Source organism: Thalassophryne amazonica, chromosome 1 (assembly GCF_902500255.1).
Source record: "Thalassophryne amazonica chromosome 1, fThaAma1.1, whole genome shotgun sequence".
Lineage (NCBI taxonomy): Eukaryota > Metazoa > Chordata > Actinopteri > Batrachoidiformes > Batrachoididae > Thalassophryne > Thalassophryne amazonica.
In genome coordinates this window covers 164,911,954-164,933,280 of record NC_047103.1, presented here as the reverse complement: position 1 = coordinate 164,933,280, position 21,327 = coordinate 164,911,954, and the positions used below count along the sequence as shown (strand labels likewise).

The 21,327-nt window shown below is 41.9% G+C and overlaps 1 protein-coding gene and 1 long non-coding RNA gene across 16 annotated transcripts in view; one reads left to right on the top strand and one right to left on the bottom strand.

Moving 5' to 3' along the window:
- Positions 1 to 21,327, top strand: part of LOC117517476 (protein unc-80 homolog) — a 162,615-nt gene that overhangs the window by 130,355 nt on the left and 10,933 nt on the right. For 12 of the 15 annotated variants that reach the window (XM_034178607.1, XM_034178599.1, XM_034178574.1 and 9 more), the window contains 7 exons: positions 1,063 to 1,186; positions 1,913 to 2,119; positions 2,454 to 2,638; positions 2,734 to 2,899; positions 13,440 to 13,619; positions 13,717 to 13,864; positions 20,466 to 20,522. In XM_034178607.1, the coding sequence (XP_034034498.1) occupies positions 1,063 to 1,186; positions 1,913 to 2,119; positions 2,454 to 2,638; positions 2,734 to 2,899; positions 13,440 to 13,619; positions 13,717 to 13,864; positions 20,466 to 20,522 (1,067 nt within the window). The remainder of the gene's footprint in view (positions 1 to 1,062; positions 1,187 to 1,912; positions 2,120 to 2,453; positions 2,639 to 2,733; positions 2,900 to 13,439; positions 13,620 to 13,716; positions 13,865 to 20,465; positions 20,523 to 21,327) is intronic. The other 3 variants (XM_034178615.1, XM_034178593.1, XM_034178582.1) reach the window with 1 other exon arrangement.
- On the bottom strand, positions 463 to 21,273 carry LOC117517559. Its single transcript, XR_004562757.1, has 3 exons — positions 21,138 to 21,273; positions 18,776 to 18,778; positions 463 to 498 (listed from the first exon to the last, which is right to left on the bottom strand). It is a non-coding gene; the product is annotated as an uncharacterized LOC117517559 (long non-coding RNA).

Here is a 21,327-nt window from a genome sequence, read left to right as displayed (position 1 = left end):
CATGATCCTGATCATGACGTTTCATCCTGATTGCTGACATTTGTTCATAATTGTGACAGATACTCATCTTTGATCCTGGTCACACATCTTTGATCCTTATCATGACCTTTGATCTTGATTGCTGAGCGATGAATGCTCAACACTGTTTCCAATTGCCGATCTGTGATTCTGTCCTGAGCTTGGATCTGGATCACTCACCTTTGATACTAATCTTTGATCCTGATAGCTGAACTTTGATTCTGACTGATGATCTTAGACCTTTGAACCTGATCTCTGAGCTTTGACACCAATGACAAATCTTTGGTCATTCTCCTGACCTTAATTGTCATATCTTATGTTTAATGCTTACCTGTGATCCTGTGATACTGACTTTGATTTTTAAGATAAGATCAGATCAACCTTATTTGTCTCAAAGGAAATTATTTTGCCAGAGTACCGAAACAGTAAACAAAGTTGTTGTTTTTTTAACAATAACTACAACAAATTTATATGAAATGACTGGAAGACATTTGCACAAGATGTTCGATAGTGTTGCACATAACTCTGAGTAAGTGAATAACTCTGAATAATTCTGTTGATTATGTATTCATCCTGCAGAAGGGGGAGGAATTATACAGCCTGATTGCCACAGGTAGGAAAGACTTCCTGTGGCGTTCTGTGGTGCACCTCGGTGGTCTCAGTCTGTGGCTGAAGGTGCTCTGACAGGACATCAGTGTGGCATGCAGGGGGTGGGAGGTGCTGTCCAGGATGCTGAGCAGTTTCCTCAACATCCTCCTCTCTGACACCTCCACCACAGACTCCAGCTCAACCCAGAGGACAGAGGTCACCATTATCACCTTTCTTTAATCCTGGTCACTGAACATTGAGCCATAACCAGTTTAAATGGGTTCTTCCTTGGCCCTGCCCTACCCCTTTCATTCAAATTGGTTAATTTTTATGAAATCCTACTAAAGAACAAACAAACAGACTATGGTGGAAATGTGACATCCTTACAACAACCATGTCTCTCCTGGTCACATTCTAACTGCCTGGTCTTTGGTCTGTCCCCTTCTGTTTTATCAGGCTTTAAAGGAGGACTTTCCTCTCAGTCATGTGATTTCACCTTTCACCAATCAGGAGAGGCGAGAGGGGATGCTGCTCAACCTGCTTATCCCCTTTGTGCTGACTGTTGGCTCTGGAAGTAAAGGTAAACCCCCTGCATGATTATAGAGGTGCAGCGCTTCATTCAAACCTTGATCCAAACTAAAGCCTGAACCAAATTTCACTTTGTCAGTCAGCTTCTATTCATTTGTCTCTGATTTGGGTTAAAATGACCTAATACTGGAGTGGACCAAAGCAGATCTGATCCTGCTAGCTGTGATATCGTAGTGCATCACTAGACTGACAACTGGAAGGACACTGAGCGAGTGTGTAGCTCTGATGAGTTAATAACAGCCAACTAATACACAACACAACCAACACACACTTCCTCTTCCTCATCATACCTTTATGATGTCACATGAGATTGTGGCTAATTGGAGGAACAGTAAAGATGCACTTGTTCTTACAATTAAACACTAATGTGAAGTCATATTGTTCACAGGACCTTTGACCTTGGGTGGGCCTTAAAAGCCAAAGTCAAGGTTATAACCATTTAATATGTACAGTTTGGAGCCCATATGGTTGTTAGTCAAGAATAAACCAGTTTAGTTGTAGGAGAAAAGTTCGGAAAGGTGTTTAACTTTAGAACATGGTACTGGTGGTATTTTAGCTTTGGAGAATTTAACTTCAGTATACAGTAGCTCGATTGTCAGTTTAGGTGTTTTGTTTTTAATGAGTGTATGGAGGCAGGGCTTAGAATGGTTTTGTCACACTGCACTAATCCATAGTTCAGATGACCAGAGGAGATCCTTTTGGTTGCTGTCGTTCACAGACAGTCCTCACCTGGAGCAACCTGAGATCTTTCTGCTCCTGCAGACGGTCATCAACATCCTGCTGCCGCCTCGGATCATCTCCACCTCCCGCACCAAGAACTTCATGCTGGATGCCTCCCCAGCTCACTGCTCCACTCCGGGGGACACGGGGAAGGATCTACGCAGGGAAGGTTTAGCCGAGTCCACCAGCCAGGCTGCATATCTGGGTACGAGCTATAGAACAAGATGTATGGAGTAAAAAGTGCCCCATAAGGTGTTCAGACCACCGCCAGTCTGACACAGGTTACATCCCCAGTTAAGATACCCATTGAGAACTTGGTTCCCAATGCAGATAAAGTGTCTTGTCCAAGAACTCAAGACGGGGAGCATGACTTTGCACCAATTGTGAGATAGTCTCTCAGAACATACAGGATGCATATAGAAACATTTGAAAAAAGTGACATAATTAACACAATTACCATAAATTAAATCATGTTGAGTTAAAAGTTGCTCCCATCTCAGTTTTGCAGACTGTTAACTGTCTCTGCTTCCTGTCTCCAGCCCTGAAGGTGGTGCTGGTTTGCTTCGAGCGCTCTCTTGGCAATCAGTGGTACCGGTTGAGTCTGCAGGTGAAGGAGATGGCTGTGAGGAAGGTGGGTGGCTTGGCCTTCTGGGATTTTATCGACTTCATCGTCCGAACCCGCATCCCCATCTTTGTCCTGCTGAGACCTTTCATACAGTGCAAGGTAAAGTCACGTTTTACCTTGAGTGTGTGTGTGTGTTGTTTTTCAGTGATTGGTTCTTCTTTCTAAGTATTTGCATTTGATTGTTGTCTGTGTAGTTGTTGACGCAGCCGGCGGACTCCCAGGAGGAGATTACGGCTCGTCACCACATCGCCGATCAGCTGGAGCGACGATTCATCCCACGACCTCTCTGCAAGAGCTCCTTGTTCGCTGAGTTCAACAATGAACTCAAGATCCTGAAAGAGGCGGTGCACAGTGGCTCCGGTCAGACACTCAAATAGAAATTGTGTCTCTCTTGAAATTTAAAGCTACAGTGTGTTAGATTTACAGATTTTTTTTTTTTTGTATAAATGTAGTATAACTCTATTAATAAAAACATAAATGCCAATAATAAAAAAAAGTACATGAACTTCTGGTTAAGCAGTGGGCTTGAGACCAGAGGATCCTGGGTTCAAATCCCCATCATCAGCACTTTGACATTGGTGTGTTAGAATGGGAGAATGTGAGGCATCACTGTAAAGCACTTTGAGCTTCTGATTCAGTCAAAAAAGTGCTATATGAATCCAGTCCATTTGCCATTTACATGACAACAATATACAAAAATCACAAATTAAAGAGCTGATAATACAGAAACAGGTGCAACTTATACTCAGGAAAATATTTTGCAGCGGTAAGATGTGAATTTGCAGCCTCTAGTTTGTGTCTTGAATGTTCTGTGCATATAATCCACACAACTGGATAACAAAAACAGACAAAAATTATTGTTGCTGTGGTCTCCATAAAGCCCCCTTTATAAAAGGACAGCACTGATATGTATATATTACTGGATCTCTCATTGGCTCACACTCTCCGTACAATCCGCTGAAGCAAATTGGCAGCCATCTTGCCATTCCCAACTTATGCAGACCACACACATAGACACCTTATTAGAACGTCAACAATTTCAAGTAATAACTGAGCTGATTCTCTCATTTACTTGTTTTTGTTCTTCGGATAATGTAAGATTGATCCCACCTAACCCATGCCTTTCATGATTAGCTATTTGATTTATTTTCTTTCTTTTATTACTTTGACACTTTCTTCCCTTCTATTCTCACTTACTCATAATAATAATAATAATACATTTTATTTGTATAGCGCTTTTCTAGACACTCAAAGACGCTTTACAACCAAGAGAAAAGGATAAAAACAATAAGAGAAAACACATTCAAAATCAGGGCTATACATTAAAAGCTAGCTTAAACAGGTGGGTTTTGAGTTCTTTCTTGAAAGAGGGGAGGTCGGGGCAAGCACGGAGTGGTTGGGGCAGAGAGTTCCAGAGGGTAGGGGCGGCAATGGAGAAGGCTCTGTCTCCCCAGGTTCGGAGCCTGGTCCTACAGGGAAAGGACAAAAGGTTTGTGTCGGAGGAGTGGAGAGAGCGTGATGGAGTGTGGCAATGGATGAGGTCAGTGAGGTAGGTGGGGGCCAGGTTATGGAGGGCTTTGAAAGTGATCAGGAGGATTTTGAAGTGGATGCGTTGAGTGATGGGGAGCCAATGGAGGTTTTGTAGGACGGGGGTGATGTGTTCTCGAGTGCAGGTATGGGTGAGGAGACAGGCAGCAGAGTTTTGTATATTCTGTAGTTTGTTGAGTATTTTAGAAGGTGAACCATAGAGGATGCTATTGCAATAGTCGATTCTGGATGTGATAAAAGCATGTATGAGGGTTTCAGCAGCGGAGAAAGTGAGGGATGAACAGAGATGTGCGATATTTTTCAGATGGAAAAATGCAATCCGGGTTATTTGTTTAATGTGTGGATCAAATGAGAGGGTCAGGTCAAGAAGAATTCCAAGATTACGGACAAGGGGGGATGGGTTGAGCATAGTGTTGTCAAAACAGAGTGAAAAATGGGTTGATTTTGTGATGTTTTTAGAGCCGATGATGATGATGATGTCTGTTTTGTCAGTGTTTAATTTCAAGAAATTGTGTTGCATCCAGGTTTTTAAGTCAGACAGGCAGTGGGTGAGGGTGGAGTGAATGTTGGGGTTTATGGATGTGGTGGAAATGTAAAGCTGTATGTCATCAGCATGACAGTGGAAGTGGAGACCATGATGACGGCTGATACTTCCGAGAGGAAGAATGTAGAGAATGAAGAGGAGAGGACCAAGCACCGAACCTTGGGGAATGCCTTGAGATAGAGGGGCTATGGAGGAAGAGCAATGGTTAACGTAGATGAACTGTTGCCGGTTTGTAAGGTATGATTGAAGCCAGGAAAGGGTGGAGCCAGTGATGTTGAGGGAGGTCTTGAGGCGAGACAGGAGGATGGAGTGGCTGATGGTGTCAAAGGCAGCGGTGAGATCCAGGAGAATGAGAACGTTGAGATGGCCGGAGTCAGAGGAGAGGAGGAGATCATTGGTGACTTTGAGAAGACCTGTTTCAGTACTGTGTTTTGGACGGAAGCCGGATTGGAAGGGTTCAAACAGACTGATGGAACTGAGGTAGGTTTGGAGCTGATCAGCAATGACCCATTCTAGGATTTTAGACAGAAAGGGGAGGTTGGATATGGGCCGAAAATTAATGAAGTTGTCGGGGTCAACACCTGGTTTTTTGAGAATGGGAGTGAGAGCTGCCAGCTTGAGAGACTGTGGAACAGAACCAGAGGAAAGTGAGGAGTTTATGATCTTTGTGATCAAATCAAATCAATTTTATTTATATAGCGCCAAATCACAACAAACAGTTGCCCCAAGGCGCTTTATATTGTAAGGCAAAAGCCATACAATAATTACAGAAAAACCCCAACAATCAAATGACCCCCTATGAGCAAGCACTTGGTGACAGTGGGAAGGAAAAACTCCCTTTTAACAGGAAGGAAGCTCCAGCAGAACCAGGCTCAGGGAGGGGGCAGTCTTCTGCTGGGACTGGTTGGAGCTGAGGGGAGAGAATCAGGAAAAAGACATGCTGTGGAAGAGAGCAGAGATCAATCACCAATGATTAAAAGCAGAGTGGTGCATACAGAGCAAAAAGAGGTGAATAAAAAGAAACACTGGGTGCATCATGGGAACTCCCCAGCAGTCTAAGTCTATAGCAGCATAACTAAGGGATGGTTCAGGGTCACCTGATCCAGCTCTAACTATAAGCTTTTTCAAAAAGGAAAGTTTTAAGCTTAATCTTAAAAGTAGAGAGGGTGTCTGTCTCCCTAATCCAAATTGGGAGCTGGTTCCACAGGAGAGGAGCCTGAAAGCTGAAGGCTCTGCCTCCCATTCTACTCTTACAAACCCTAGGAACTACAAGTAAGCCTGCAGTCTGAGAGCGAAGTGCTCTATTGGGGTGATATGGTACTATGAGGTGGGACCTGATTATTCAAAACCTTATAAGTAAGAAGAAGAATTTTAAATTCTATTCTGGAATTAACAGGGAGCCAGTGAAAAGAAGCCAATATGGGTGAAATATGCTCTCTCCTTCTAGTCCCCGTCAGTACTCTAGCTGCAGCATTTTGAATTAACTGAAGGCTTTTCAGGGAACTTTTAGGACAACCTGATAATAATGAATTACAATAGTCCAGCCTAGAAGAAATAAATGCATGAATTAGCTTTTCAGCATCACTTTGAGACAAGACCTTTCTAATTTGAGAGACATTGCGCAAATGCAAAAAAGCAGTCCTATACATATTTGCTTAATATACGCATTGAAGGACATATCCTGATCAAAAATGACTCCAAGATTTCTCACAGTATTAGGGTGATTCTTAGACTACAGGCACTTATGTCCTTTGATCATATTGTATGAAAAACAGAAAAAAGGGGAAATTTCACACTTTTATAGTTATCTTTATAATGAAAGTGTGTTGGGAAATTTGTTCTAGTAGTCTATGATGACTTTTTCACCTTTTTTCAGCATCATTATATGCAAATATTGCCGTTTTGTGCTTGTCCCACACCCAGATTTTTGATCTTCAATGATAAAAATGAATGGTAAAGAAACATTTTTTTTCTAATGTTTTAAAATATCTCTGAATAAAATATCAGTAAAATAATCAAAACATAATTGGGGTATTCAATGTCATACAACTGTTGTGATTTTTTTTTTTAACAAAATGTAGTTGTCCCACACTATTGCCGTAATTTCCACCACAACACTGTAATGTCCCTTTAAACAGTTTGTATGAAAGATTGTTTGGATAGTTTCTATGGAGATAAACAGTGACATCAGAGCACATGTATACAGCGCCAAATCACAACAGTTGCCCCAAGGCGCTTTATATTGTAAGGTAATGGTGTGTTGGAAATTACATTTACAAGGCCAATAGTGCCCGTAGTTAAAGAATCACCCATTACTAGAGGTCAGGGTAATGCCATCCAGAGTAAGGATCTGGTTAGACACCATGTTTCTAAGATTTGTGGGACCAAGTATAATAACTTCAGTTTTTTCTGAATTTAAAAGCAGGAAATTAGAGGTCATCCATGTCTTTATGTCTGAAAGACATTCCTGCAGTTTAAATAACTGGTGTGTGTCCTCTGGCTTCATGGATAGATAAAGCTGGGTATCATCTGCTTTATCTAACCATCAGTGGAGATCAGTGGAGAAATTATGGGGAGATAGGTTTTGATGAGGGGGGAGGGGATGGGATCCAGGGAGCAAGTAGAGGTTTTAATGCCAGATAGAATTTTTGTAAGCTGAACAGGGGAGATTTGTTTGAAATCTGAAAGCTGATGTTTGGGACTGAGGGGAGGAGGATCTGGGGGGCAGTGGGAACAGAAGAAAGGTTGAGGGAGCTGTAAATGGAGTCAATTTTGGACTGAAAAAAGAATTGAAAGCTATTACATTTGATGGTGGTGAAGGATGAAATGTTGTTATTGGGTTTAAGGAGTGTGTTAATGGTAGAGAAAAGAGATTTGGGGTTGTTGGAGCCACAGTGGATGAGATTGGAGTAGTAATTACACCGGGAAGAATTAAGGGCATCTTTGTATTGTTGTAAGTGATCTTTGTATATTTGTAGATGAACAGTCAAACCAGATTTTTTGTACAGTCTCTCAAGCTGGCGCTTACGAGATTTCATTTTATGGAGCTCGGGGGTGTACCAGGGGGTAGTGTGAGTGAGGGAGACTATTTTGGTTTTAGTTGGGGCAAGTTCTTCAAGGCAGGAGGAGAGAGTATTATTGTAATGGGTGACCAGTTCAGAGGGATTTTCAGATGATGGAGGAGGGGAGGTGGACAGTTTAGTTGTGAGAAGAAAAAGCAGCAGGGTTGATGGATTTAAGATTACGGAAAACTCATAAAATTACTCATATCTCACTGCTCAGGACAAGTACTCAATTCTAAAAATTATCAATCTTTCATCAAGCAGCAGCAGTTGTGAGTCTGTCGTGCAGCTTAAAACAACTCCGATCCGCAGAGGTGATGCGAAAACACCTTTATTTTTTTTCATTCAAAGTTGTTTATTTCAGCACATACACAAAACATACTTAAAGACTCTCCCATTTACAAAACAAAAGAAAACAAAGAAAATAAAACAAAAACTCAATTACGCAGTCAAGTGTGCCCAAAAGGGCGTAGGCTGAAGCAGAAGCTTATAAACACCCACCTCTTACACCTTTCTGTGTAACTGCCTTAGCGGCCCTCACGTGGAGTTTGTGTGCTACAGATGACGTCACATTTACACAGAGGTTTGCCTTTTTTTAACACATATGCTGGTTTTTGAGCGGTTTGCCACCATATTTCTTCACTGTTCTTCACTGAGCGAGAGTCGTCAGTTTGGATTTATCGTGTGTGTGTGTGTATGTGTGTGTGTGTATGTGTGTGTGTGTATGTGTGTGCGTTTCCCCATCATTATGAGAAAAAATTACTCATAAACATCCCAAAGACGTATCGTTATCTTTGGCTGCTTTCAGTGATGCCGGTATTTGGTTAGACTCTTTCTCTCAGATTGTTCTGTCTGAGTTATTTTCATTAGTTACTTCATCCAAACCATCAACATGTCTATTAGACCCCATTCCTACCAGGCTGCTCAAGGAAGCCCTACCATTATTTAATGCTTCGATCTTAAATATGATCAATCTATCTTTATTAGTTAGCTATGTACCACAGGCTTTTAAGGTGGCAGTAATTAAACCATTACTTAAAAAGCCATCACTTGACCCAGCTATCTTAGCTAATTATAGGCCAATGTCCAACCTTCCTTTTCTCTCAAAAATTCTTGAAAGGGTAGTTGTAAAACAGCTAACTGATCATCTGCAGAGGAATGGGCTATTTGAAGAGTTTCAGTCAGGTTTTAGAATTCATCATAGTACAGAAACAGCATTAGTGAAGGTTACAAATGATCTTCTTATGGCCTCGGACAGTGGACTCATCTCTGTGCTTGTTCTGTTAGACCTCAGTGCTGCTTTTGATACTGTTGACCATAAAATTTTATTACAGAGATTAGAGCATGCCATAGGTATTAAAGGCACTGCGCTGCGGTGGTTTGAATCATATTTGTCTAATAGATTACAATTTGTTCATGTAAATGGGGAATCTTCTTCACAGACTAAAGTTAATTATGGAGTTCCACAAGGTTCTGTGCTAGGACCAATTTTATTCACTTTATACATGCTTCCCTTAGGCAGTATTATTAGACAGTATTGCTTAAATTTTCATTGTTACGCAGATGATACCCAGCTTTATCTATCCATGAAGCTAGAGGACACACACCAATTAGCTAAACTGCAGGATTGTCTTACAGACATAAAGACATGGATGACCTCTAATTTCCTGCTTTTAAACTCAGATAAAACTGAAGTTATTGTACTTGGCCCCACAAATCTTAGAAACATGGTGTCTAACCAGATCCTTACTCTGGATGGCATTACCCTGACCTCTAGTAATACTGTGAGAAATCTTGGAGTCATTTTTGATCAGGATATGTCATTCAAAGCGCATATTAAACAAATATGTAGGACTGCTTTTTTGCATTTACGCAATATCTCTAAAATTAGAAAGGTCTTGTCTCAGAGTGATGCTGAAAAACTAATTCATGCATTTATTTCCTCTAGGCTGGACTATTGTAATTCATTATTATCAGGTTGTCCTAAAAGTTCCCTGAAAAGCCTTCAGTTAATTCAAAATGCTGCAGCTAGAGTACTGACTGGGACTAGAAGGAGAGAGCATATCTCACCCATATTGGCCTCTCTTCATTGGCTTCCTGTTAATTCTAGAATAGAATTTAAAATTCTTCTTCTTACTTATAAGGTTTTGAATAATCAGGTCCCTTCTTATCTTAGGGACCTCATAGTACCATATCACCCCAATAGAGCGCTTCGCTCTCAGACTGCAGGCTTACTTGTAGTTCCTAGGGTTTGTAAGAGCAGAATGGGAGGCAGAGCCTTAAGCTTTCAGGCTCCTCTCCTGTGGAACCAGCTCCCAATTTGGATCAGGGAGACAGACACCCTCTCTACTTTTAAGATTAGGCTTAAAACTTTCCTTTTTGCTAAAGCTTATAGTTAGGGCTGGATCAGGTGACCCTGAACCATCCTTTAGTTATGCTGCTATAGACTTAGACTGCTGGGGGGTTCCCATAATGCACTGAGTGTTTCTTTCTCTTTTTGCTCTGTATGCACCACTCTGCATTTAATCATTAGTGATTGATCTCTGCTCCCCTCCACAGCATGTCTTTTTCCTGGTTCTCTCCCTCAGCCCCAACCAGTCCCAGCAGAAGACTGCCCCTCCCTGAGCCTGGTTCTGCTGGAGGTTTCTTCCTGTTAAAAGGGAGTTTTTCCTTCCCACTGTCGCCAAGTGCTTGCTCACAGGGGGTCGTTTTGACCTTTGGGGTTTTTACGTAATTATTGTATGGCTTTGCCTTACAATATAAAGCGCCTTGGGGCAACTGTTTGTTGTGATTTGGTGCTATATAAATAAAATTGAATTGAATTGAATTGAATTCGTGGGTGGCCTCAGCTAAATCTGCAGAAAAATGACATCACTGTACAAATAACACCTTTCACTGGACTTTCTAGGGCTAGAAAACAACTGACAGCTATGAAAAATAAAACGTAAAAAAAAAAAAACAATCATATCAGGCATTGAAAAAAATCTTTTTTGTCTTCTTTCGATCCGGATCTCCACACAGCTCTCTGTGAGTCAAACTCTGGATTATACAATTGATGGAAACAAAGGACATAACTGTGGTGAGTCCACAATGAACTTAATGTACCTACTTATATATTAAAACATTCCATGCAAGGTGTTTCAGACAGGTGATGTCAGGTGCACGGCAGTGAAAAAACAAACCCCAAAAGACCTGCACACATAATCCAAACTATATGTGCTTGTACAGAAATGTGGAAAAAAAGATTCATATTTCAATATTTATATCAATATTTAGCTCGTTTTGTCTTCCATAGTGAGAGGTCTTTAGTTCATTAGTGCTAAAGGTTGTTATCAGAAGAGTAACTGCGGCACAGATTACTTGTCTGACGTGACACCTGCTTTTGATGACAGCCGAGCTGGATGTCCTCCTGCGCTGAATTAACACCGGAGCTTTCAGAAGTCCAAATCTCTCTGCCTCATCTGTCCAGATTTGAACACGCACAAAACTTTCTGATGAACTCGGTGGACATCAGCTGCTAAGGAACTCATTTTGTGCTTTGTAACAGCACTTTATGAAATGAATTTTATTCATAAAAATCACAGCACACAGCCCCAATCACTGTGCACCCGTGGGCTGTGATACTGAAATTACTTTTTTTTTTGTCTGAGTTCATGTCCAAACTCACGTCAGCTCGGTCATGTTACAGTGGACAATCTACTGTTGCACATCCGTCGGGTGTTCACGGGGTGATCTGTGTCTTCCAGGGTTGGTGACTCTTTCGCAGAAATCAGGTGCAGCTTCATACTTCACAGTGACCTTTGCACTCATGACGGTTTGTGAGAGGATACCGAACGGTCCTGACGGCAGCTGAGCACCTCTTTGGCAGCATGCGGTGTTCGACGCGATTTCATGTCTGCACAAGAACCGCTGGACAGACCCCGTCCCTGTGGAATGGAGGTTTAATGCGTCGACCACTAGATGGCACATCGCATATATTATGGACAGAAACCATACACGATGTGGAAACGAGGCACATGGACATATTTACTCAAGGCATGAAGATCTGATTGACAAAATAAAATAAGAGAGCATCAGTGGTTGCTCCTCTGTACACTGTCTACTGGTTGCTAATGAAGGCGAACAAGCTTGCAAACCCTCATTTTTGTGAAAATAGTAAGATACGAGGTCTATTAGAAAAGTATCCGACCTTATTTTTTTCAAAAACCATTTGGATTTGAATCACGTGTGATTACATCAGACATGCTTGAACCCTCGTGGGCATGCAAGAGTTTTTTCACGCCTGTCAGTTACGTCATTCGCCTGTGGGCAGTCTTTGAGTGAGGAGTCGCCCACCCTCTCGTCGATTTTTTCATTGTTTAGGAATGGCTCAGAGACTGCTGCTTTGTTTGATCAAAATTTTTTCAAAACTGTAAGGCACAACTGAGTGGACACCATTCGATAAATTCAACTGGTTTTCGGTAAAAATTTTAACGGCTGATGAGAGATTTTGGTCTGTAACTGTCGCTTTAAGGACGGCCCACGGCGCCTAACGGCGATCTGCACTTCGATGCGGCAGCGTCTCGCCGTTTCAAGTTGAAAACTTCCACATTTCAGGCTCTGTTGACCCAGTAAGTCGTCAGAGAACAGAGAACTTTCAGAAGAAGTCGGCATGAGGAGTTTATTCGGACATTCCATTGTTAACGGACATTTTGTAATGAAAGAACGTGCGGGCAGAGTCGCATGTCGGGCCTGACCCGACCGCGGGGGGTCGCAACAGGAAAAACACCTCCGTTGGAAACCTTAACGGGCAAGTTGGAAAATGCCCAAACTGTTAAACAATTTCTCAGTTACTCACTTGTTGAAAGCCATCAAAAGCCGCCTGAAATTTACAAATGGTTTTCAACACGGAGGTGTTTTCCTGTTGCGGCGCACACAGATTCGCTGAGTCGTTTCCGTGACGACTCGGTGAATCTGTGTGCGCCGCACGTCTTTCATTAAAAAATGTCCTTAAACAGTGGAATGTCCGCATGAAGTCCTCATGCCGGCCTCTTCTGAATCTTCTCTGTTCTCTCACGACGTCCTGGGCGAATTAAACCTTAAATTAGGATGTTTTCAGGTCGAAACAGGCCGACAATGGCGCCTGGAAGCGCTGCAGGACGTCCCGCTCTGTGGGAAGTCCTTACATCGACAGAAACACCCCATAATCTCTCATCAGCCGTTAAACTTATCACCGAAAACCAGCTTAATTTCTCGAATAGTATCCACTCGGATATTCCTCACAGATCCAGAAAAAATTTTGATAAAGCAACGCGCACTCAAGGCCTGCCTACAGGGAAATGACGTCACTGACATGCGTGAAAAAACTCACGCATGCGCATGAGGGTTCAAGCATGATTGGTGGAATCGCACGTCATTCAAATCCATATAGTTAAAAAAATAAATAAAAGGGTCTCTTGTCTAATAGACCTCGTATATTGCTTATGGTAAGAGAAAGCAAAGGAGCATTAATCCCTATTGCTAAAGAGGTAAAAATGTATAAGAAAACAATCATGACTGGTGACAGCATAATGCAATCTGCAACCTCACCACTAGGTGACACTAAATCCTGCACACTGTAGCTTTAAAATTGTTGATTTTTTTTTTTTCTTGTCATCTTCCAAATGTTATCACAGGACTAACTACTTGTAAATATTAAATACTGGCAGTTTTTGGAGTCTAACACCAATGCCCACGTCTTTTCATTTTACCTTCTTCCACCCACCAGCCTATCAGGGAAAGACGTCCATCAGCACAGTTGGGACGTCAACGTCGGCGTATCGGCTCAGCTTGGCCACAATGTCACGCTCAAACACAGGCACCGGCACGGTTTGGGAGCAGGACAGCCAGCCGTCACGCCAGCCCTCTCAGGACACACTCAGCCGCACTGACGAGGACGATGAAGAGAGTCTGCTTCACTTTTCTGCTACACAAACACTTCTATGTCTGTCATAGTGGTGGTGCGACCTCCAGTCCAAACGTTTCTCTTTTGCTGTTCTCTTCAGATGATTCAATGAGTATTCCCAGTGTGGTGAGCGAGCATGAAGCTTCCCTGCCCAGGGCGATATCAGAGCGCCGTTTTTCCAGCCACGCCACCGGCTTAGCTACCTCACAGTCAGAGGGCCCTCGCACCACCATGCTGCCCAGCCACAGGTAGTGCAACTAGAAAACATGATGGAGTCAATCAGCACACACACAGGGATAGACTCAGTTACAAGCACCTGAGCCAGAAGATAAATTATACTTTCTATCCTACAAACACTTAATATCCTGCATGAACCAACAGATTCAGTCAGGCTCATATAAGTATGAAGCACCATCGTCTGGTAGCATGGTGGAACTGCACCTAAGACGTGATTGATGAGGTTCTAACTCCTACAGCTGTTATTGGAATATTGTTATTCTCCACACTACCGTCATCTGGGAGTTTTGTTGAATTGTTAATTTTTTTTTCTTCTAAGATAGAAATATCTTTCCCATCTTATCAGTACGACGGAGTTTTAGGGCCACATTGAATTTCTTTTTTTTTTTTTTTTGGATTTCGAGAATAAAGTCGTGATATTACGAGAAAAAAGTCATAATATTACGAGAATAAAGTCCTAATTTTATGAAAAAAAAGTTGTAATATTACAAGAAAAAGTCAAAATATTATTTTAATATTTCAACTTTATTCTCGTAAAATTACAACTTCATTCTCGTAATATTCCGACTTTTTTCTCGTAATATTATGACTTTATTCTCGTAATATTACGACTTTATTCTCAAAATCTAAAAAAAAATTCTTTGTGGCCCTAAAACGCAGTCGTACTTGAGACACAGTGAGAGATATGAATCAGATCTGATTCAGCTTGTACTGTCTCAAAGGAAGCTGTGTCTTCACTGCACTCTGGAGGTATTTAGTCAGGTTGCCAGCAGGATATCTGGCAAGGACAGGAACATAACTCAAGGAAATTTGGTGGACAAGTGAGCCTTTGGTCATGAAACTGTAGATTACATTGTGATGCAGATATGGAGAGTGCATCTCGTCTTTGATCGTCCAGAACCTGCTTTTGAGCTTTGATTGTGGTCCTAATTGCAGCTATCCTGAGAACAAGATCAGTGTTTAGTGATCGATATCAAAGATGAGTGATCAGGAGAAAAAAATCTGAAGCAAAGGTTAGCAATCATTATCAAATATCTGAATTAAAGGTCAAAGATCAAAAATCTGAATCAAGGTTAGTGATCAAGATCAAACTGAAATGATAAGGATTAAAAATATGAATCAAATGATAGTGATCCAGATCAACGAAGAGTGATCAGGATCAAAAATATGAATCAAAGATTAGGGATCATGATCAAATATAAATGGTAGGATCATAAATGTGAATCAGAGGTTAGGGATAAAGCTCAAAGATGAATGATCAGGATCAAAAACATGAATAAACAGTTAGTCATCAGGATTAAATTTATGAATCAGAGGTTAGTGATCAAGATCAAAGATAGGTAATCAGGATCAAAAACATGAATAAGTTGTTAGTAATCAGGATTAAAGATATGAATCGGAGGTTAGAGATCAAGATCAAAGATGAGTGATCAGGATCAAAAACAAAGAGTAATCAGGATTAAAGATATGAATCAGAAGTTAGTGATCAAGATCAAAGATGAATGATCAGGATCAAAAACATGAATAAAGAGTTAGTAATCAGGATGAAAGATAAGTGAATGATCAGGATCAAAGTTGAATGATCACAATAAAAAAGCTGAATCAGATGTTACAGATTAGGAAAAAAGACGAGTAATCAAGATTTTAAAAAAATGATCTGAATCAAAGATTACGAATCTTTGTCTTTTGGCTTGCCTCTACTGGTGGTTGGCTCTCACTGCGGTATTGTATCACTTCCTGTTCAGGAGCACAGCAGTGTTTTGCTGTATCTGTTAGCTGTTTAATCTGTGCAGTTAGATTGATCTAGTTAACTAGATAACGATTTGTTTCACAGTGTAATCTTCACGTGCCTTAACTAAAGCACTTCCTCTGCTGAATCACCTCTAAATTATTTACACATTATTCACTTTGTGTGTTTTTAGGAATCTGCTAGCTTAGCGCAGCTACTAGCTCTTAGCCGATTTAGCATGGCGGCTTCTCCTGTCTCTCCTGCACTTTTCTGCTCTGGGTGTGAAATGTTTAGTTATTCCTCGGCCTCCTTTAGCAGTAATGGTACTTGTAATAAGTGTAGCTTATTCGTAGCTTTGGAGGCCAGGCTGGGCGAATTGGAGACTCGGCTCCGCACCGTGGAAAATTCTACAGCTAGCCAGGCCCCTGTAGTCGGTGCGGACCAAGGTAGCTTAGCCGCTGTTAGTTCCCTTCCAGCAGATCCCGAGCAGCCGGGAAAGCAGGCCGACTGGGTGACTGTGAGGAGGAAGCATAGCCCTAAAGAGAAGCCCCGTGTACACCGCCAACCCGTTCACATTTCTAACCGTTTTTCCCCACTCGGCGACACACCCGCCGAGGATCAAACTCTGGTTATTGGCGACTCTGTTTTGAGAAATGTGAAGTTAGCGACACCAGCAACCATAGTCAATTGTCTTCCGGGGGCCAGAGCAGGCGACATTGAAGGAAATTTGAAACTGCTGGCTAAGGCTAAGCGTAAATTTGGTAAGATTGTAATTCACGTCGGCAGTAATGACACCCGGTTACGCCAATCGGAGGTCACTAAAATTAACATTGAATCGGTGTGTAACTTTGCAAAAACAATGTCGGACACTGTAGTTTTCTCTGGGCCCCTCCCCAATCGGACCGGGAGTGACATGTTTAGCCGCATGTTCTCCTTGAATAGCTGGCTGTCTGAGTGGTGTCCAAAAAATGAGGTGGGCTTCATAGATAATTGGCAAAGCTTCTGGGGAAAACCTGGTCTTGTTAGGAGAGACGGCATCCATCCCACTTTGGATGGAGCAGCTCTCATTTCTAGAAATCTGGCCAGTTTTCTTAAACCCTCCAAACCGTGACTATCCAGGGTTGGGACCAGGAAGCAGAGTTGTAGTCTTACACACCTCTCTGCAGCTTCTCTCCCCCTGCCATCCCCTCATTACCCCATCCCCGTAGAGACGGTGCCTGCTCCCAGACCACCAATAACCAGTAAAAATCTATTTAAGCATAAAAATTCAAAAAGAAAAAATAATATAGCACACCAGACTAAAACAGTTAAATGTGGTCTATTAAACATTAGGTCTCTCTCTTCTAAGTCCCTGTTAGTAAATGATATAATAATTGATCAACATATTGATTTATTCTGCCTTACAGAAACCTGGTTACAGCAGGATGAATATGTTAGTTTAAATGAGTCAATACCCCCGAGTCACACTAACTGCCAGAATGATCATAGCACGGGCCGAGGCGGAGGATTAGCAGCAATCTTCCATTCCAGCTTATTAATTAATCAAAAACCCAGACAGAGCTTTAATTCATTTGAAAGCTTGACTCTTAGTCTTGTCCATCCAAATTGGAAGTCCCAAAAAACAGTTTTATTTGTTATTATCTATCGTCCACCTGGTCGTTACTGTGAGTTTCTCTGTGAATTTTCAGACCTTTTGTCTGACTTAGTGCTTAGCTCAGATAAGATAATTATAGAGGGCGATTTTAACATCCACACAGATGCTGAGAATGACAGCCTCAACACTGCATTTAATCTATTATTAGACTCAATTGGCTTTGCTCAAAATGTAAATGAGTCCACCCACCACTGACTTATGGTATGGAAATTGAAGACTTAACAGTATTCCCTGAAAACTCCCTTCTGTCTGATCATTTCTTAATAACATTTACATTTACTCTGATGGACTACCCAGCAGTGGGGAATAAGTTTCATTACACTAGAAGTCTTTCAGAAAGCGCTGTAACTAGGTTTAAGGATATGATTCCTTCTTTATGTTCTCTAATGCCATATACCAACACAGTGCAGAGTAGCTACCTAAACTCTGTAAGTGAGATAGAGTATCTCGTCAATAGTTTTACATCCTCATTGAAGACAACTTTGGATGCTGTAGCTCCTCTGAAAAAGAGAGCTTTAAATCAGAAGTGCCTGACTCTGTGGTATAACTCACAAACTCGCAGCTTAAAGCAGATAACCCGTAAGTTGGAGAGGAAATGGCATCTCACTAATGTAGAAGATCTTCACTTAGCCTGGAAAAAGAGTCTGTTGCTCTATATAAAAGCCCTCCGTAAAGCTAGAACATCTTACTACTCATCACTAATTGAAGAAAATAAGAACAACCCCAGGTATCTTTTCAGCCCTGTAGCCAGGCTGACAAAGAGTCAGAGCTCTATTGAGCCGAGTATTTCTTTAACTTTAACTAGTAATTACTTCATGACTTTCTTTGCTAATAAAATTTTAACTATTAGAGAAAAAATTACTCATAACCATCCCAAAGACGTATCGTTATCTTTGGCTGCTTTCAGTGATGCCGGTATTTGGTTAGACTCTTTCTCTCCGATTGTTCTGTCTGAGTTATTTTCATTAGTTACTTCCTCCAAACCATCAACATGTCTATTAGACCCCATTCCTACCAGGCTGCTCAAGGAAGCCCTACCATTAATTAATGCTTCGATCTTAAATATGATCAATCTATCTTTATTAGTTGGCTATGTACCACAGGCTTTTAAGGTGCCAGTAATTAAACCATTACTTAAAAAGCCATCACTTGACCCAGCTATCTTAGCTAATTATAGGCCAATCTCCAACCTTCCTTTTCTCTCAAAAATTCGTGAAAGGGTAGTTGTAAAACAGCTAACTGATCATCTGCAGAGGAATAGTCTATTTGAAGAGTTTCAGTCAGGTTTTAGGATTCATCATAGTACAGAAACAGCATTAGTGAAGGTTACAAATGATCTTCTTATGGCCTCAGACAGTGGACTCATCTCTGTGCTTGTTCTGCTAGACCTCAGTGCTGCTTTTGATACTGTTGACCATAAAATTTTATTACAGAGATTAGAGCATGCCATAGGTATTAAAGGCACTGCGCTGCGGTGGTTTGAATCATATTTATCTAATAGATTACAATTTGTTCATGTAAATGGGGAATCTTCTTCACAGACTAAGGTTAATTATGGAGTTCCACAAGGTTCTGTGCTAGGACCAATTTTATTCACTTTATACATGCTTCCCTTAGGCAGTATTATTAGACGGCATTGCTTAAATTTTCATTGTTACGCAGATGATACCCAGCTTTATCTACCCTGACCTCTAGTAATACTGTGAGAAATCTTGGAGTCATTTTTGATCAGGATATGTCATTCAATGCGTATATTAAACAAATATGTAGGACTGCTTTTTTGCATTTGCGCAATATCTCTAAAATTAGAAAGGTCTTGTCTCAGAGTGATGCTGAAAAACTAATTCATGCATTTATTTCCTCTAGGCTGGACTATTGTAATTCATTATTATCAGGTTGTCCTAAAAGTTCCCTGAAAAGCCTTCAGTTAATTCAAAATGCTGCAGCTAGAGTGCTGGCAGGGACTAGAAGGAGAGAGCATATCTCACCCATATTGGCCTCTCTTCATTGGCTTTCTGTTAATTCTAGAATAGAATTTAAAATTCTTCTTCTTACTTATAAGGTTTTGAATAATCAGGTCCCATCTTAGGGACCTCATAGTACCATATCACCCCAATAGAGCGCTTCGCTCTCAGACAGCAGGCTTACTTGTAGTTCCTAGGGTTTGTAAGAGTAGAATGGGAGGCAGAGCCTTCAGCTTTCAGGCTCCTCTCCTGTGGAACCAGCTCCCAATTCAGATCAGGGAGACAGGCACCCTCTCTACTTTTAAGATTAGGCTTAAAACTTTCCTTTTTGCTAAAGCTTATAGTTAGGGCTGGATCAGGTGACCCTGAACCATCCCTTAGTTATGCTGCTATAGACTTAGACTGCTGGGGGGTTCCCATGATGCACTGAGTGTTTCTTTCTCTTTTTGCTCTGTATGCACCACTCTGCATTTAATCATTAGTGATTGATCTCTGCTCCCCTCCACAGCATGTCTTTTTCCTGGTTCTCTCCCTCAGCCCCAACCAGTCCCAGCAGAAGACTGCCCCTCCCTGAGCCTGGTTCTGCTGGAGGTTTCTTCCTGTTAAAAGGGAGTTTTTCCTTCCCACTGTTGCCAAGTGCTTGCTCACAGGGGGTCGTTTTGACCGTTGGGGTTTTTTCTGTAATTATTGTATGGCCTTGCCTTACAATATAAGGTGCCTTGGGGCAACTGTTTGTTGTGATTTGGCGCTATATAAATAAAACTGATTTGATTTGATGTGATTTGGCTGCTCCATGTTAGGGGTCACCACAGCAGATCAATAGTTTCCATCTCACCATTCAGGATTGAAAATGGGTGATGGGGATTAAAACATAAAAAAAATGGCAACAGACATAAACGGAGGACTGCCGGACCTTGGTGGAGGTTTACGCTCCCTGAGTGTCCTTCCAGTTATTCACTGTTAAATTTGCTCCACTTGTGGAGTTATACAGAAGCACTTCTTTCTGTCTCCATGGTAACCACGATCACAGTATTATCTTGCTTTGATTGAAAATGTCACATCTTAATGTCAAAACTGCAGACTTTTTTTTCTGTCTCTTAGCAACATGAAATTAAGACAGTGAGAATGTTGCAAATAATCTGCTCCAGCTTTGCTTATGGGCGGAGTGAAAGCTTCCCTCCTTGATCTTGATAGGAACTAGGGGCAGTGATGGATTTCAACTCAACCTAAACTCCCACTCTCCCTCCTTCACCCCCCTTTTACAGTGAACCCAATGTGCTAGATGAGTCCCAGGGCCTTCTGCAGGAGGGTAACCTCTCTAGGTACAGTGGCCCTCTGTGTATGTGTGTGTGTGTTTCCCGTTGGTGCGTTCTTGCATTTGTCTGCCACTGGGAGGGGCATCGCATCAAGACGGCCTTCTCACCGTTGGTCACCCATCCACATCCACAAATCACGTTGGCCTGTCACCCCCACCCCCCCGCCACCCTCTTCCCTGTCTCTATCTTTCTGTGTGGGTCCAATGTGCTTTTGTCTCTGTCCTTCTTCCCACCACCTTTAATCTCCACACTGACCCTCATCCTTCCAGCTCATCAGCTGTGCTCTTCTAACCAGGTCTCGCCCCGACGGGGACGGAGTTCTGCCTCGCTCATACTCCGATAGCTACTGCTGGTTTTCTTGCACTTAAAGTGCATCATCAGACTCGGCCTCTCTCCCATCGGTGCTTTATATGTTTCCGTGTCTGTCGGGCTCTTTGCTGATCAAACTGGCTGTCCGACTTTGGATACCAATCTGTAGGGGTAGCTAAGAGGGAAGCGGGGTGGCCACCCTTATGTGCCTGCCGTGTGCAGCGCCAAAACAAACAGAAGCATGAAATTAAATTTATTTCCACTTTAGACTCTTTTTCATCCATTGGCATGAAAGTGAACTTGGATTAGAACAAAAAAAAAGTCCAGCTTCTTTGGCATTGTTGCTTCTCCAGCTGCTACCACCCTGTGATTTCAGGGCGTAGTAGCGGCGGACACCCTGCTCTCCCCTACACTAAAACACTTTGTGCACTGGGTGTCTGTATGTGCTGTATGTGTAGCAGCTAAAGAGTAGAACAGCAGCTACACCGTGGTTACAGATGCG